The following is an 18,287-nucleotide window of genomic DNA, read 5'->3' as shown; positions in this document are numbered from 1 at the left end:
AGACAAGTTTATACTAAGCCACCTAAGTTAAGTTCATAGTATGCTATATTTTATTACACTAAGAGTTTTATATTCTGTTACAGTATGAGTTTACTACTCAAATTTAAAAGTTTGAAATTCTGGTAGAATCTTCTATTTACATGTAAGAGCTTCTATTTCTTTATGAACATCATGATCCAAAAGGTACACACATTTTGTATTCAATAATACCAAAAAATTAAGGGATCATTTGAGTAGCTTTTGTAGAGAAAAATACTAGTGATCAGTGTTAAGAAACAGGCAAAGATAACCAATTAATGATGACATTAACAGAGTTTCAGAAACAGATTTTAAATTAGAATTTCCCATGATCACATTTGCTAAATCCCTGTTATGAATGCTCTTTCTTATTTCCTTCATTTTTCTGTTGATTGTTTGTACACACAGGACAACCTATGGCCCTAAACTTATGACTCAGAAAGGAAAGACGATAAAACAGAAGTAACAGTTTTGAAGCACACATGTCACTGGCTATTCTGTTTTACCTCATGTATTCCTCACTAAAATTCTGAATTTTATAATGACATCTTAGTTGTGAAATGAGAAAGAGGAGGCATGAAGCCATTTGCTCAAGGATCACACCGGTCAGTTGATTTGAGATGCCTCAGTGTTTCTAACCCTTTCTGTGTTGCTACTGTTTCAACCCCTTGTTCAGTGGTTGCCTCAAATCCTTTATTTACCAATTGTGCCTTCAGTTTTTCCATGGAGAGGGGTGTGCTCAGTATCACTATATTGTTTGATGAAAGTAAACCTCTTCAACTGATTTTCCCTCTCTTCCTTTTTACCTCTGCTAAAAGCACAGATCATAAAGCAAGTTTCCTCAGAATACAGGCTGGAGTTTTGAGCTACTAGAGAGGAAATTCCAATGGTGATCTGGAAAACAAGCAAATCCTGATGAGGAATTGCATTTTTGTAAAACTGAAGGCAAATTATTTCAAATGTTTCAGAATCAGTGAACTCTGGAATCCTTTTGTATATTAAATATTCCATACATCTTCACCTAGGTAAACATTCAGAGAGACAGGGCACCTGTTAACCAATTGTCTTGCATTTTCTTTTTTGTTCAGAGGAAGAATCAAAAGAGTTTTTCCATACTGTCCTTCATGACATCCCTCTCAGTTCTCTCCCATGAAGGACAGCCCCAGATTGAGGAAGAAACAGGACTTCTGTCTTCTAATATTTACAGTGTGCTACTTTTCAATATTGAGAAACCACTTAGATTCTCTTGATATGTCTCTTCTCTTTAGAATCAGAGATTTGAATTGGTCAAATGTTTTTCACATTTCTATTGTTCACATTCTACTTAGAATGTGAAAGTTGCCGATAAATTGATTTTTTTAGTAACTAGGTATATCTAAAAATTAACATTGTTTCTACCTCATATACAAAGAGTAGTATCAGTTGCAATAAGTAGAAGATAGGTCAATGATCCTCACTCTCCTAAAGCGTTTCAGTGCTCCTTAGTAACTTAACTGCTGAATACTCTGTTACATAATTATTTTATTTTGGTATATAAGGAAGATAGGGATCCTTGTTTTTGATACTGAAAGCAAAGTAGCAACAAATTAAAATTTTCTAATTTTATGAGGTTAGAATTCTGAATAATAATTTAAAATAGAATGGATGTCTTATGGTACAGATGATTCTAAAAATGCCATAGCTGTCAATGTTTTGCCATCTAGAATCTTCTTCAAGACTCTCAATAACAGATATTAAATCTGTGAGTCTCTACAGATCATGGTTGCTAAACAATATTGCAACAAAATCACTTTGATTTTTTTTTTTTTAATTAGACATCTGGAGGCCCAGACCTGTCTGTCACTTGAGATTCAGATCGAGGTAGAAGGTGTGTTAGTTTTTGCAAACCTACTACAATCAGATATTTTCTAATTAGTGTGTAAAATAGCTCTTAGAAAAGCTTCTTATCCTTCACTCATTTTGCACTGACTCTCTCTCTCTCTCTCTATATATATATATATAGCACGCTTGGGATATATATATATATATATATATATATATATACACACACACACACACATACATACATACATATTCAGCTTGGGATCATGGCCCTCTGATAGAGGACACCTGGGTGGTTCAATTAGTCAAGCATCTGCTTTCAGCTTGGCCATGATCCCAGGGTCCTGGGATCCAGTCCTGCATTAGGCTCCCTGCTCATTGGGCTTGCTTCTCCTTCTGCCTGCCTCTTTCTTTGCTTGTACCATCTCTCTCTGACAAATAAGATGGGATCAGGAGAGAAAGAAACCATAAGAGACTCTTAATCTTACAAAACAGACTGAGGTGTGCTGGGGTAGCGGGGTGTGGAGAGGGTGGTTGGGTTATGGACGTTGGGGGAGGCATGTGCTATGGCGTGTGATGTGAAGTGTGTAAGCCTGATGATTCACAGACCTGTATCCCTAGGGCAAATAATACAATATATGTTAATAAAAATATTTTTTTAAAGTATGTATTAGATACAGAGATTCAAGTTCCTGAATGTTTCATTTATTCATTTATGCATAATACCATTGAGTGCTTACTCATCACAAAGTTTGTCTTCAAGTTACTTTCAGTATTATCTCCTTTTATTGGCATTTGATTTTTAGATTGTATCTAAAATATGAAATAGTCAGTAAAAGCCTGGAAATATACATAATTCCAATATACTTGAGCAATTCAACAACCTTATCTTTCCTTTATCAATTGCCGTCACAAACTTTAATGACAGCATTTATTTTTATTTTATTTAACTTGTGAAATATAAAAATGACACATGAATGGGTTTCCTAAATGGTTTTCAAAATTTCAGTCATTAATTGCTAGTTTTTTCTAATACTGTATTCAAAGAGTCTTTGCCATTTGATGTAAGAGAAATTCCATTGCTTTAACATGACTCATTGACAATGTTTGACCATGTAGGAAGGTATTCTATGCTCTGCACAAAAGTTCAGTAGTTCATACTGGTTGTTTAAACAAATGTACATTTCTTCAGATTCATTCCCCAAATTAAGGAAATTTTCTAAGATAATTTTAAAGGAAGGAAAGTTGATTTCATGTAAAACATATGACAACTGGGAAATATGGAAAAATTCTTGCCTTGTTTTAGACTAAATAATAAAATCAGAAGTCCTTTCTTGAAACATATTATTAGCAGTAATAAAATGTATTTTCAGGATAAAATTAAATATTTTAAGTAATTACTAGTAATTTTGAGCAAAATATGTAATTATAAATTATTTCATAATAGAGTTATTAAAGAGAATAAAGAGAAAAGCCATTTAATTCAATAAATCAAGAATGTCTTAGCTCTATTTGTGTCAACATACATTTCAAAATTTTATATTATTGTGTTCATACAGTTAATTTTCACCATTAATTATGTTTTCTTTCTTTCAGAAACACAAGTCCTTATGGAAGATTACAGCAAATCTAAATATATGAAAAGCCAAAGGAACATATCCGAATTCATACTTCTAGGACTTTCGTATGACCAGAACATGCAAATATTTTGCTTTGTGCTCTTCTTATTCTGTTATGTTGCCCTGTTGGCAGGAAATCTTCTGATCCTTGCCTCTATTCAATGCAGTTCTCTTTTGCACCAACCCATGTACTACTTCCTCAGCCACTTATCCTTCATAGACATTTGCTACACCTCAACGGTTACACCCAAGTTAATTACTGACCTGTTAGTGGAAAAAAAAACCATCTCCTATGGTAATTGCATGTTACAGGTCTTAACAATGCATTTCTTTGGCGGTACTGAAATCTTCATTCTTACTGCCATGGCCTTTGATCGCAATGCTGCCATCTGCAAACCCCTCCACTATGTGATTATCATGAACAGGAAAAGATGCCACCTCCTAGTCTTGGCTGCCTGGGCTGGTGGTGCCATCCATGCCTTACCTCTGTTTTCTACTGCAATTGGTTTGCCCTTCTGTGGTCCGAATGAAATCGATCACTACTTCTGTGATATTTTTCCTTTGCTAAAGGTGGCCTGCACTGATACCTACATCACTGGTGTCCTTGTGATTGCCTTTTCAGGTATGGTTGCCTTAGTAACCTTTATTGTCTTATTTGTTTCTTATGGGATAATATTGTTCACTTTAAGAAATCTCTCAGCTGAGGGAAGACGCAAAGCCCTCTCCACCTGTTGGTCTCATGTCACTGTGGTCATCTTATTTTTTGGGCCTGTAATCTTTATCTACCTTAGGCCACCTACTACTTTTCCTGAGGACAAAATATTTGCTCTATTTTACACCATCATCGCTCCTATGTTCAATCCCTTAATCTATACTCTGAGAAATTCAGAGATGAAAAAAGCAGTGAGAAAGGTTTGGTGCCCATCATTATTTTCAAAGGAAGCACAGAGTTAATTTGAAAAAGTTTATTAGGGGCACCTGGGTGGTTCAGTGGGTTAAATCCCCTGCTTTCATCTTAGGTCATGGTCCCAGAGTCCTGGGACAGAGCCCCACATCAGGCTCTCTGCTCAGCGGGGAGCCTGCTTCCTCCTCTCTCTCTGCCTGCCTCTCTGCCTATTTGTGATCTCTGTCTGTCATATAAATAAATAAAATCTTTAAAAAAAAAAAAGTTTACTGGCTAAACAACTCTGAGAAAGAAAAGATGTGAATGAAAAAGGCAGGGACTAGGTCATGGGGTCTGTGGACCATCACTGCCATGAGGGAGTAAATGGAAAACATAGCACTTAAGATTAAAGTAACAGTGATGAAGTCCTTATTCTTGTATACCAAAATTAATTGAAAACTGAGTTAATTTTATGAGGTGTTAAGATGATATAGATAGGGGAACCTTCATGAAAAACAACTGAGCCAAAGCAAGTAAACCAATGTTATAATGATTGGTGAATTATTAAGGTAAATAGTTTAATGAAACTTTTACAAAATCATTGGACTTAGAGGTCAGACCACACAATCACAGGAGTTCTTTGATTGTTCAAGAGTTGTAATAAGAAATCATAAAAGCTATATTCTAAAAGTGAATCAATTTAAATTTCTAATAGGACATTAATATATGCATCCTCTAGTTCATACAGAAATCAGTTGTGCAAACAAATAAGTATTTAGAGTAGAATCTGTAATTTATTGATAATTTTTTTAAAGATTTTATTTGTTTATTTGAGAAAGAGAAAGAGCTTGAGCTAGCATGAGCAGGAGTGGTGGCCCGGTGGACTTTGGGGGGCCTAGGGAGAGAAAGAGGGAGACTCCCCGCTGACCTGAAGCCAAGTACAGGGCTTCATCCCCCGATACACCACAACCTGATCCAAAGGCAATATCTCAGCCGACTAAGCCACCCTGGTGCCCCAAGAGGGGTTTCTGGGAGTCAGCTGTTGTGAAGTCCCATTGAAATCAATGATAATACATAGTGAAGACAGAGTGAGAATCTACAATTCAGAATGATGAAACACACTTCTTGGCATTCCACCTATTGGCCAGAGTTAGGTATCATTTCCCATAAAGTTAAAGAACTATTAATTTCTATATATTAAAATTTATGAGTTGCTCACTCCTACCTGCCTATAATTGATAACCGAGTGATTAGTACTTGGATCCACAGCCAACGACTATTCTTACTGCAATGACAGGGAAAGAGAGGGAATGAGAGAGAACTAGCAAAGGATAAATAAGATGTGATTTAACTACGATGTACATGAAAAAAAATTAATGCGTTCCATTGCACATGGATATTTATGGCAGATGGATTCATAATCAGCAATCCTAGGAAGTAAACAAGATGTCCACTAGGTGAATAAATAAATAAACTCTTGTACATCTAGAGAATGGAACATTATTCAGCACTAAGAAGAACTGACTTAGTAAGGTAAGAAAATATATGCAGGAAACTTGCATGCATATTTCAGAGAGGGAAAAAAAAAAACAATGTGAAAGGGCTCCCTTTTGTTTGATTTCAACTACAGGTCTTCCTCGACGTACAAGAGAGTTATGTCCCAATAAACCCATCATAAGTTGAAAATACCTCAATTCAAAATGCATGAAATCCTCCCAACCTTCCAAACCTCATAGCTTAACCTAGCCTACCTTAACTGTGCTCAGAGCTTACATTATTTAGCCTGGAGTTGGGTAAAACTCATTGAATTCAAATCCTATTTTGTCATAAACATTGAATATCTCATGTAACTTATTGAATACTGCACTGCATGTGAAAATCAGAATGGCTATATGGGTATAGAAGGTTCTAAGTGTATTGATTGTGGACCCTTGTGATTACTTGGCTGACTGGGAGCTGCACTTCGCTGCCCCTGCCCAGCATCACAAAAGAGGCTTGTAGCACATACCATTAGCCTGGAGGAAGACCCAGATTCAAAATGCAAAGTACAGATACTATAGCATGTGTATCACTTTTACAGCCTGGTAAAGTTGGAAAAGTACAAGTCAACCATTGTAAGTTGGGGGTCATCTATATATGACATTCTAGAAAAGGCAAAACTATGGAAACTGCAAAAAGATCAATCCCTGGAACACAAACATTAGGGAGGGGAGAGATGAATAGGCGGGATGCTAGGATTTTTAGGGTAGGAAAACTGTTCTGTATGTCTTTGAATTTTGGATAATGTTACCATACATGTCAAAACCCTCAGAATGTGCAAAACCAAGGGTGGGCCCTGATGTGAACGGAATTTTGGGTGATCATGATGTATTGGTATGGGTTCATTTAATTGTAACACATGTAGCATTCTGGAGGGGTAGTGTCCCAGTGAAGGGGGCAGGGGATGTTTGGGATCTCTGTAGTTTCTGCTCTATCTTGTATGGAAAAAAAAAAAAACTTCTCTAAAAAATAAATTGTATTAATCACAAAATACACTGCAGCACAATATATAAAAGAATTCATCTTATAACTAAATGAAGAATCTTCTGAAAAAAGATTTTCTAGTGAAAACAGATAATATCTTAAAGCCTTACAACTTTCATGGAAAGCCTTTTGCTCATGCTTCATAGCATGTAAAATAAGATACCTGAAGAAACACAGCAATTATGGCAGAGAAGGGACTGGGCTGTGGAATGTTATGAAAAGGAAGATAGATTTACATTACGTAAATGCAAGACAAAGGGTATCATCATTCTGGAGGCACTGTGCAAAGAAACATGAATAGCAGGAAAAAACGATGAGGGAGAAAAATTAAGTACAGTTTTTATAACCAAGAGAAATTGGACAAACTATATTTGCAGCAGCTAGTGGTAAAGAAACCAAAATATTGCAAGATTTGATATTATCTCTTGAAAGAGCATCACAAAACATTTGTCAGTTTATAGATTGCTTAACATGACCAATATTGTTAACAGAAGAAAGATCATCCATGTGTAGAATGGGAAGATCAATAAAATGAACAATATCATGGGAGTTGGCAGGGAAAAAATGCAAAACTAATGTGGACCAATCAGAGGAAGGAAGCCAAGTACAGCAAAGCCTTTAATGTGTTTCCCATCCGGTTCGTTCTCTGCTCACTGACTAGTCACAGGTGGTTTAGACTCAGCCTCATCTGCCTGCACGGAAGCCAGTCAGTCTCTCTTCCACACGCCAGCCCATGTGTGTGACGTTTTCTCATGCAAGGAGCGTCAGGAAATCAAATTTTTTTAATATTTAATCTGTTTCAGATCAATCTCCTTAGCCAAAGGAAAACAAAAATCCACTGAGAGATTGTTGGTTGGATTCAGCTCATTATATTACTTATTGTTCATAATACTGCATATTTTCACACATGTATTATTAGCTTTACTGTGTAGATAAAAGCACAGAAGGTTCTAAAGTTTGGATAACTGGTTCAAACAGTCAGTAAGCGATTGAAGCAAGAAAATGCTTTCTTCTAGTTTCCTGCTTCCTTTGGGGCTTTAAATGTTTAATAGCCCTGAGGAAATGAGGGATTCTAGCACTTCGTCTTCAAGGACATGATAATCCAGTGGTTTAGAGCTTGTCTACACCAGCGTTATGTCAGTGTTGACCAAGCTCTCCTCCAGATCTAGCCTTCACAGATCCACCTCAGGACACAGCTGGTCACCTCTAACCTTCTCCTGTGCACACACGTGGACGCTTAGAGAAGGATAGCAGTTAATTCAAATCCTCAACCATTTAGTTCATCCCTTTTTGTATACTAGTTCTACTGCATAGTTTTAATTTTGGTGAAGTGCCAACTATCATTTTTTTATGGCCAAATAGGTATTTAGTTATTTATTTATTTTAGAAGGATTGAGAGAGAGAGAGATAATGGTGGAACAGCAGAAAGAGAGGGAGGTAAAGTCTCAGAGTCCAGCTGCATGCTGAACCCTGGAAAGGAGCTTTATCTTAAGACCTGGAAATCACCACGTAAGCTGAAACTAAGAGCTGGATGCTTAACCAACCTTGCCCCTATTTTGGAAATGTTTCTGCGTGGGTTAATCCAGGTTCCCATTAGGAAGAGAATACTGTTTGCCACTTTCTTGTGCTTCTATTTGGGGATGTTGTTGAGTATCTTTCTGATTATTACTATGTCAAGAACATCTGGACACTCGGGAAACCAGTATACTTCTTTTTCCATCTATCCAAATCTGACAATTGCTTCTATACTTCCTCAACCCCTAGAATAACTGTGGATGCCCTTTTGAAGAAGACCACTATCACTTTCAGTGAGTGCACGAGACAAGGCTTTTCTTTCCATTTCTTTGGCTGCCTAGGGATCTTCATCCTTATCCTCATGGCTACTGACCACTATGTGGCCATCTGTGAGCCCCTGCATTACCCAACATCACGAGGTGATGGGTCTGTGCTATGCTGTTGACTATGGCCTGGGTGGAGTCCTCTGTGCATTCTTTAGCTCAGATGTTTCTGGCCTTCAGTTTACCCTTCAGTGGTCCCCCATGACTGGTCAAGTTTTTGTGACTTTGCAGCCCTTGTAGAAACTTACCTGAGCAGACAACTAGGTGATCAACCTATTCCTGGTGTCCAAATTGGGGCTATTCTCCCACTGAGTTTTGTCCTGCTCATGTGCTCCTATGTTATCATCTTGCATTCACTAAATACCACATTGCTGAAGGGAGGAGAAATGCCCTCTCCCACATTCTTGTGGTCATCCTGTATATTTATATACAGACATCCTGCAACCACTTTCCCCATAAATAAGATGCTAGCTGTGTTTTTTATACTTGGAAGAGCTTGTTCAACCCTCTGACTGACACTCTGAGGAATGCAGAAGGGAAAGCTACCATAGGAAATTATGGAGCAAGAAGTGGATTTCAGATGACCAAAGAAAGGAAGTTTCAAATCTTTCCTCAGAGTTTAGATTTACCTAGAAGTCCATAAAGAATATGATCTTAATGTGGTAGTGCTAGTATAATCCTGTCTTTGGACATGAGCACTACTTCCTTCAGGAAAATATCAATAAGGACACACACATTGGTTGGGGTTTATTCAGTGTTATGTAGAGGAATAGACAGCATAAGCTACAAACAGCTACATAAGGTCTATAGCCTTAGATGTGCTTCATCACTTTGTCTCTGCCTGTCTTGCCTGCCCTAAATCTTGTGGTTTTGATCTGAGCTTGCCCTGTCCCTCTTCATGTGGACTCCTGGTGTTCTCTGCTGCTCTGTAACACCACCCTGAATATTTGCATTCACAGACTGGAGGTTTTTCGTCTTCCAGTTTCTGTTATTAGACACTTGCGTGACATTGTTGACCATGAACCTTCAATGTAGTTGTTCTTCCTGATTTGGTAGAAAGTATCAGATTCAAATAATTATAGGAGGTTCATGTTGTAAAGGACAGTATGTAATCCAATAATCCCCATTCCAATTCTTGGAGTTATATTCTTAAATCCCTTCTTTTAAAGATTTATTTATTTACTTGAGAGAGAGAGAGAGAGAGATCTCATGAGTGAGGAGCAAGGGTAAAGGGAGAATCTCAAGCAGACTCCCCTAATTATGGAGCCCAAGTTTCCTGAGATCATGACCTGAGCTAAAGTCAAATGTCATTCAATTGAATGAGCCACCCAGGTTCTCCTATATTCTGAAATCATGTGATGTTTACCTCCATCCTTCTAGAACAGTAACACATCTTGGTGAGAAAAACTCACATTCTTTGATATTAAGAAGACTTCAATGGTTGGATTTAATGCCTATTTGAATTCTTTGGTAAAATCGACTTTATGCTTTTATATTGATTCCTTCTAATTTGGTGAGTGCTAGGTTTCTCTTGAATCATACCAATTATAATGATATGTTTATAATATTTATTATCATAGATAAACCAATTTAAGGATGATTATATTTATGTGGATTATATTTCTATTATGTAGAGTGCAAGCAGTAGGTAACAGTGAATTTTAAAATATTACTGACTAAATCAATAAAGGAGATAATCCCAAAGAGAATTTTTAGGCTTTGAACAGAAATATTTATATCACAGATATGAATTATGAATTCCTTCCCTGCATAAGGAAAAAAATATCACTGGTTGGTAAAGTCTCAGGGATAAAGGAGAATGGGTGATAGATGGAACACGTGGCAATTTTAGGGAAGAGAAACTATTCTGTATGATAGTGTAGTGGTGGATATATGACATAACACATATGTCAAAATCCATAAAACTTGACAACACCAAGAGTAAATCCTAATGCAAGTTACAGACTTCAGGAATACTGTACCAATATTTGTTCAGTAGTGGTAAAAAATGTACAACCCCACTGCATGATGTCAGAAAACATAAATTGTGAGGGACAGAGCATATACATGGGACTTTTTTTTAAATGTATTTTTTATTTATTTTAGGCATAACAGTATTTATTATTTTACACCACACCCAGTGCTCCATGTAATCCGTGCCCTCTATAATACCCACCACCTGGTACCCCAACCTCCCACCCCATCCCCCGCCACTTCAAACCATTCAGATTGTTTTTTAGAGTCCATAGTCTCTCATGTTCACCTCCCCTTCCAATTTCCCCCAACTCCCTTCTCCTCTCTAACTCCCCATGTCCTCCATGCTATTTGTTATGCTCCACAAATAAGTGAAACCATATGATAATTGATTCTCTTTGCTTGACTCATTTCACTCAGCATAATCTCTTCCAGTCCCGTCCATGTTGCTACAAAAAGTTGGGTATTCGTCCTTTCTGATGGAGGCATAATACTCCATAGTGTATATGGACCACATCTTCCTTATCCATTCGTCCGTTGAAGGGCATCTTAGTTCTTTCCACAGTTTGGCGACTGTGGCCATTGCTGCTATAAATATTGGGGTACAGATGCCCCTTCTTTTCCCTACATCTGTATCTTTGGGGTAAATACCCAGGAATGCAATTGCAGGGTCATAGGGAAGTTCTACTTTTAATTTCTTGAGGAATCTCCACCCTGTTCTCCAAAGAGGCTGCACCAACTTGCATTCCCACCAACAGAGGGTTCCCCTTTCTCCACATCCTCTCCAACACATGTTGTTTTCCTGTTTTGTTAATTTTGGCCATTCTAACTGGTTGTAAGGTGATACCTCAATGTGATTTTAATTTGAATCTCCCTGGTGGCCAGTGATGATGAACATTTTTTCATGTGTCTGATAGCCATTTGTATGTCTTTATTGGAGAAGTCTCTATATATGGGACTTTGCTGTTCATTTTGAGTAATGTTTCTGCAAAACTTAATCTTCTTTAAAACATGTATTTTAAAAAATTCATGAAAATACATCATTATGCTAGTATAGTCCTTACAATAATTAACTTGAATTTTTATAAAACATTATCATGTAAGTACATCTTTTAAACCACATATTTATGGCCTGAAATCATTTATAATTATGTTGGTATGCTATACAAATCTCCTTAATGAGAATAAAATATTATATTTTCTGGTGTACCTTTTTTTTTTTTTTAATGCTCTTAGCCCTCATGAAAAATTTGTAGCCAAATGCATTATCTCCATTTCATATGATAGTCTTTGATAATTTTAAGTTGATATGCTTTTCTCTTTTTCTTTTCCAGTTATATTTTCTTTTTTATTATAAAGATTTTATTTATTTATTTGGCAGACAGAGATCACAAGTAGAGAGAGAGGCAGGCAGAGTGGGTGGGAAGCAGACTCCCCGCCAAGCAGAAAGCCCAATGTGGGGCTCAATCTCAGGACCCTGGGATCATGACATGAGCTGAAGGCAGAGGCTTTAACCCACTGAGCCACCCAGGCGCCCCTTATATTTTCATTCTTATAACATGCAACCCTCGTCAAAGTCTTAATACCAATAAATACAGAAACGGAAATATTTGGAAATAGCTTAAGTCTTAATAACAAATATGCATGGGTTTTCCTATTAAAAAATCTAGATGGGTCCTAGATTCTGACAGAGTAATTCCATAATCTATGTCTTCAAATTTTCAGGCAGGGGACACCTGGGTGGCTCAGTTGGTTAAGCAGCTGCCTTCGGCTGAGGTCATGATCCCAGCATCATGGTATCAAGTCCCACATCGGGCTCCTTGCTTGGCAGGGAGCCTGCTTCTCCCTCTCTGCCTCTCATTCTGTCAGCCTGTGATCCCTCTCTCTCTCTCTCTCTCTCTCTCTGACAAATAAATAAATTCTTTAAAAAAAAAATTCTCAGGCAGGATTTTGTGCAATAAAAATGAGAAAGTCTGGCATCCAAAATGTTCTTGTCACAAGAAAATAATATGCAATTATGAGTGGTGATGGATTTTAGCTACACTTACTGCAGTGACTACTTCTCAATACTTATGTTAAAGAAACTAATATAATCTCATGCTCATTTATATCTCAATTAAAAAAAAAAACGATGTTTACAACTGATTAAACATGAAAGCCACAGTAAGAAGTCTGAAGTCATTTCTGTGGAAGTTGTTGATTTTATAGAATGCTAAAGTCTCACTAACTTGGAATGCATGTCTAGATTAGTGGCAGAAAACATCATTAACCTAGGTCAATATAGTGTGCAAATAATAATTTTGATCATTAATAGTGTTCTGAAAGAGAAATTTATATTATTAAGACAGCATGATAATGAAAACAAATGATATCCACTATTTAAAAGAGGCCTTTCTTACACTGTTGGTGGGAATGCAAGTTGGTGCAGCCTCTTTGGAGAACAGTGTGGAGATTCCTCAAGAAATTAAAAGTAGAACCTCCCTATGACCCTGCCATTGCACTATAGGGCATTTACCCCAAAGATACAGATGTCGTGAAAAGAAGGGCCATCTGTACCCCAATGTTCATAGCAGCAATGGCCACGGTCGCCAAACTGTGGAAAGAACCAAGATGCCCTTCGATGGACGAATGGATAAGGAAGATGTGGTCCATATACACTATGGAGTATTATGCCGCCATCAGAAAGGATGAATACCCAACTTTTGTAGCAATATGGACAGGACTGGAAGAGATTCTGCTGAGTGAAATAAGTCAAGCAGAGAGAGTCAATTATCATCTGGTTCCACTTATTTGTGGAGCATAACAAATAGCATGGAGGACATGGGGAGATGGAGATGAGAAGGGAGTGAGGGAAATTGGAAGGGGAGGTGAACCATGAGAGACTATGGACTCTGAAAAACAATCTGAGGGGTTTGAAGTGGCGGGGGGGAGGTGTGAGGTTGGGGTACCAGGTGGTGGGTATTATAGAGGGCACGGATTGCATAGAGCACCAGGTGTGGTGCAAAAATAATGAATACTGTTATGCTGAAAATAAATAATTTTTTTAAAAAGAGGCCTTTAAAATGAATTTATTATGTAAATATCTGAACTTCCACTTTCATTTTCAGAGTCAGCTTTCTTTGATCCCACTAAGTAGTGAGACAGGTAGAACATGCCTGGGAGAAAATGTTTACTCTCACAACAGTTTTTTTTGCTTCTTTGTGTATAAACTGCTATGACAATCTGCCCCACTCCATCTCTGCTCTAACAGTTCCGGTGAGTTTCACCATCTTCATTATTTTTTTTCTGCTCTTTATACCTGTTTGGATGGTAACCCCAGACTGACTGCAGCTCTTGCATTTTACTTACATATTCTAAAAACACTTTCCATGCTTTTACCATCTTCCTTTAAATAAAATCTTGATATCTAACATCTTCTCTATAGTGACGTTTGCTGTGTTTCTTAAGCAACCTTTCTTTGAATCCTATCAAGCACGCAAAAAGGCCTTTCCTACATTTTTTTCTGTGGAAAATCTTTTTCAGATGTCTCTTTCCTTCCACTTACAAGCTTTGATATATCTGCCCATAACATAGTGTATATTTTTAATCAATAAAATTTATTTCTTTACAGCACCTTTAGGTTCACAACAAAACTGAGCAGAAAGTACAAAGATTTCCCATAATGCACCTCTCCCCACACACAGACAGCCTCTCTCACCAGAGTAATACATCCATTTCCATCAAGGAACCTATACTCACATGTCATTATCTCCCCAAATATTCTTTTCATTAGGCTTCACACTTGATGTAGTACATTTTATGGTTTTCAATATACATAAAGACATGTATCCACAACTGTACTAAGATACAGATGTGCTTCTTGCTCTAAAAATCCTCTGAGCTCTGTCTATTCATTCTACCCTCCACACCGACCTTTGGCAAACACTGATGTCGATGTCTCCATTGTTTTGCCTTTTCCAGGATTCATATTGTTGCAATCACATAATAGGTAGCCTTTTCGAATTGGTTTCTTACACTTAATCATACACATTTAAGTTTCCTACTTATCATGTCATGCTTGATAGTTCATTTGGTTTTAGCTCTGAATAACAATGCATTGACCAGAAAATCACAATTTATTTCTTTGTTCACCAATGGAGACCTCTTGGTTGCTTCTAACGTTTGACAGTTATAAAAAAAACAAAAAAAACAAAAAAAAAAAAACAACAACAACAACAACAAAAAAAAACCCAGCTATAAACATCCATATGCAACCAAAATATGCTTGGAAAATGACATATGGCTTGCTTTTAGTGTTAGACCAAGTCTTAATCTGTCTTTTGCTGGGCTTTTGTTTCCACTTACTTATCAATTTTTACTTTATCAATTTTTTTTTCAGTCCCTCAAGATTTGGAAAAATGTTTTATATTCTGTTAAATAGGTGCAATAAGAAGCAATTATGATTTTACCATCCTCAGTTCTTGGTTCTTAGTCTCTCTTGACTCTTAGTCTCTCTATTTTTAATATGAATTCAGGAGAATTAACACCAGGAGCCACTTTAAGAGAGGTTTGAAAGAAAAAAAAGAAAAAGAAAGAAAGAAAGAAAGAAAGAAAGAAAGAGATTAAGCTGGTTCTATACAGTTTTTTGTTTTTTGTTTTTTTAATTGCACAGCTGATTTCTGAATGCCACTACTGGAACAAGTGAATCTTCTATCATAAAGGTGCTCATGATGATTGGTATTATATGTAAGTAAGGAATTGTAGAACACTAATGAAAAACTAATTGTTGCACTGTATGTTGGCTAATGGAAAATGATGATAAAAAATAAGTAAGAAAAATAAAGTCATGGTTTTAATTTTAGATTTAAACTTCATCACTAGTGCAGAACGTGTATCACTATGTGGACTATAAGTCCAGGATGTTTATTAGAATTATCATTAAAATTGTCTTGACTTGATAATTTATTGATCAAATAATTTATTGATCAAAAGCAAAATTACCTTGTTTGCTTTGGACAGGAGAGTTTTGTTTGTTGGTTTTGTTTTGTTTGTTTTGTTTATTTGTTTGTTTCCTGCAAATGACCCTATCCACATCTCATGAATACTCCATAAAATTAAGTTTTCAGTTAATTCTGGTATGGGGGAGTTAGGATTCACTTAGCTATTGCATTAAGTTTCTTTCTCGTACCACTTCCTTTCATGCATTCCATTCATGTCAGTGATGGAATATAAAGACCATGAAATATTTCTTACCTCTCTTAGTCACACAAAGCCCATTTTTATATAAATGTGCTTAGTTATACGTTTTCTTCACTATTCTTAATATTTGAAAATAATGTTTGACACCAAACTTTTCTCATGGCACTTTTCATCTCTGTATTTCTCAGCGTATAGATTAAGGGATTGAACATAGGAGCAACGATGGTATAAAATAGAGCAAATATTTTGTCCTCAGGGAAAGTGGTTGGAGGTCGAAGGTAGACAAAGATTGAAGGCCCAAAAAATAAGCTGACCACAGTGATATGAGACCCACAGGTGGAGAGAGCTTTGCGTCTTCCCTCAGCTGAGCGATGTCTTAGACTAAATAAAATAATGACATAAGAAATAAACAAGACAACAAAGGTAACTAAGGTGACCATACCTGAATTGGCAACCACAAGGATCCCAGTGATATAGGTGTCAGTGCAGGCAACTTTCAGCAGAGGGAAGATATCACAAAAGTAGTGATCGATTTCATTAGGACCACAAAAGGGCAACTGGATTGCCATCAATAATTGAGGAAAAGAATGGAGAGCCCCACCAGCCCACGCAGCCAAGACTAGGAGATGGCACCTTGTCCTGTCCATGATAATCACATAGTGGAGAGGTTTGCAGATCGCAACATAGCGATCAAAGGCCATGACTGTGAGGATAAAGACCTCAATACTCCCAAAGAAGTGCACAGCAAAAACCTGTAACATACAATTACCATAAGAGATGGTTTTTGTTCCCCTTAGTAAGTCACCAATGAATTTGGGTGTGACGGTAGAGGTGTAACAGATGTCCATAGAGGATAAGTGGCTGAGGAAGTAGTACATGGGTTGGTGCAAAAGAGGGCTGCATCGAATGGAGACAAGGATCAGAAGGTTTCCTGCCAACAAGGCAACATAACAGAATAAGAAGAGCACACAGCAAAATATTTGCATGTTCTGGTCATATGAAAGTCCTAAAAGTATGAATTCTGAGATGTTTCTCTGCTTCTCCATATACTTGAGTTTTCTCTATGTTACACACAAATGAGTTATATATCTGAAGGAAATAAACAGAAATTTGGTTTAAACTTAACATTATGAACACAATGATATACAATTTACAAAAACTAGATTGTCATGAATATCACATTAGTATAATCATTCTGGATTTCTTTCATCTGTTTTATTTTGTTTTAATTCTATAGAAGTATTGAGGAATAATTTTATAATGGGAATAATGGGAAAGATCATGTATGTTACTCAGTTTTTTTTACTGATAATGATTTCTAAATATTTAAAAGAAGATGTGGTCCATATACATGATGGAGTATTATGCCTCTATCAGAAAGGATGAATATCCAACTTTTGTAACAACATGGATGGGACTGGAAGAGATTGTGCTGAGTGAAATAAGTCAAGCAGAGAGAGTCAATTATCATATGGTTTCACTTATTTGTGGAGCATAACAAATAGCATGGAGGACATGGGGAGTTAGAGAGGAGAAGGGAGTTGGGGGAAATTGGAAGGGGAGGTGAACCATGAGAAACTATGGTCTCTAAAAAACAATCTGAGGGGTTTGAAGTGGCGGAGGGGGAGGTTGGGGTACCAGGGTATTATAGAGGGCACAGATTGCATGGAGCACTGGGTGTGGTGAAAAAAATAATGAATACTGTTATGCCAAAAATAAATAAAAAATAAATTAAAAAAAATACTTGATAGAATTCATAGTGAAGGTATCTGGGCCTAGGTCTTTCTTTTTTGAGAAGTTTTCAATTACTATTTGAATTTCTTTCTTTAGGCTTATTCATGTTTAAAATACTAAATATCAATAGTTTATAACTCTCAGTGTGTCTATTTTATGTAACTTGTCTAATTATTTGACAGTTTATAATATCCCCTTAATTTATATATGTTTATAAAAAATAAAAAATTTAAAATAAAGATTACTCCTGTTTTGAAAAGAAATAAATGATGTTTTAAAATTAAAAACCATTCATTATTATAAATTATATTATTTAGGTAAAAAAAGAAGATTTTTAAAAATTGTCCCAAGTCAAAAAATGTTTTGCTGCCTATATCTTAAATCTGTGTGGGTAACACATGAGGTCAGCTTTCCTATTTTCACCATTTTCTGTTCAAATTCCGTGGATTATCTGGCAGGGAATCCTTGAGAAATGGACATATATCAGCCTGAATAGCTAATGGTTAATTTGTATATAGCACCCTCTTTTTTTGCTATGTGACCAAATATTGCAAATGGGTCACGCTAAACCAATGAATTCATTGTTATTTTTTTTTTTTAAAGTGAAGAACAGTGGAAAAGTATATGGAAAATAATGATGAGCTACAGAGTATTCAGCAGTTAATCTTAGCTAAAGACTATTGAAAAGCTTTCCGGAGA

General features: G+C 36.5%; 2 protein-coding genes across 2 annotated transcripts; one reads left to right on the top strand and one right to left on the bottom strand.

Moving 5' to 3' along the window:
- The first annotated feature begins 3,476 nt into the window (after positions 1-3,476).
- On the top strand, positions 3,477-4,412 carry LOC123390364 (olfactory receptor 4P4-like). The gene has a single exon (XM_045074287.1). The coding sequence runs from the start codon at positions 3,477-3,479 to the stop codon at positions 4,410-4,412; it is 936 nt and encodes a 311-aa protein (XP_044930222.1).
- An 11,540-nt stretch (positions 4,413-15,952) lies between these two features.
- Positions 15,953-16,900, bottom strand: LOC123390361 (olfactory receptor 4P4-like). The gene has a single exon (XM_045074286.1). The coding sequence runs from the start codon at positions 16,898-16,900 to the stop codon at positions 15,953-15,955; it is 948 nt and encodes a 315-aa protein (XP_044930221.1).
- Positions 16,901-18,287: the final 1,387 nt, after the last annotated feature.

This window comes from Mustela putorius, unplaced genomic scaffold (assembly GCF_011764305.1).
Source record: "Mustela putorius furo isolate JIRA1106 unplaced genomic scaffold, ASM1176430v1.1 tig00537332_pilon_pilon_pilon, whole genome shotgun sequence".
Lineage (NCBI taxonomy): Eukaryota > Metazoa > Chordata > Mammalia > Carnivora > Mustelidae > Mustela > Mustela putorius.
Note: the sequence above shows the minus strand (reverse complement) of the source record. Positions and strands in the feature narration are given on the sequence as shown.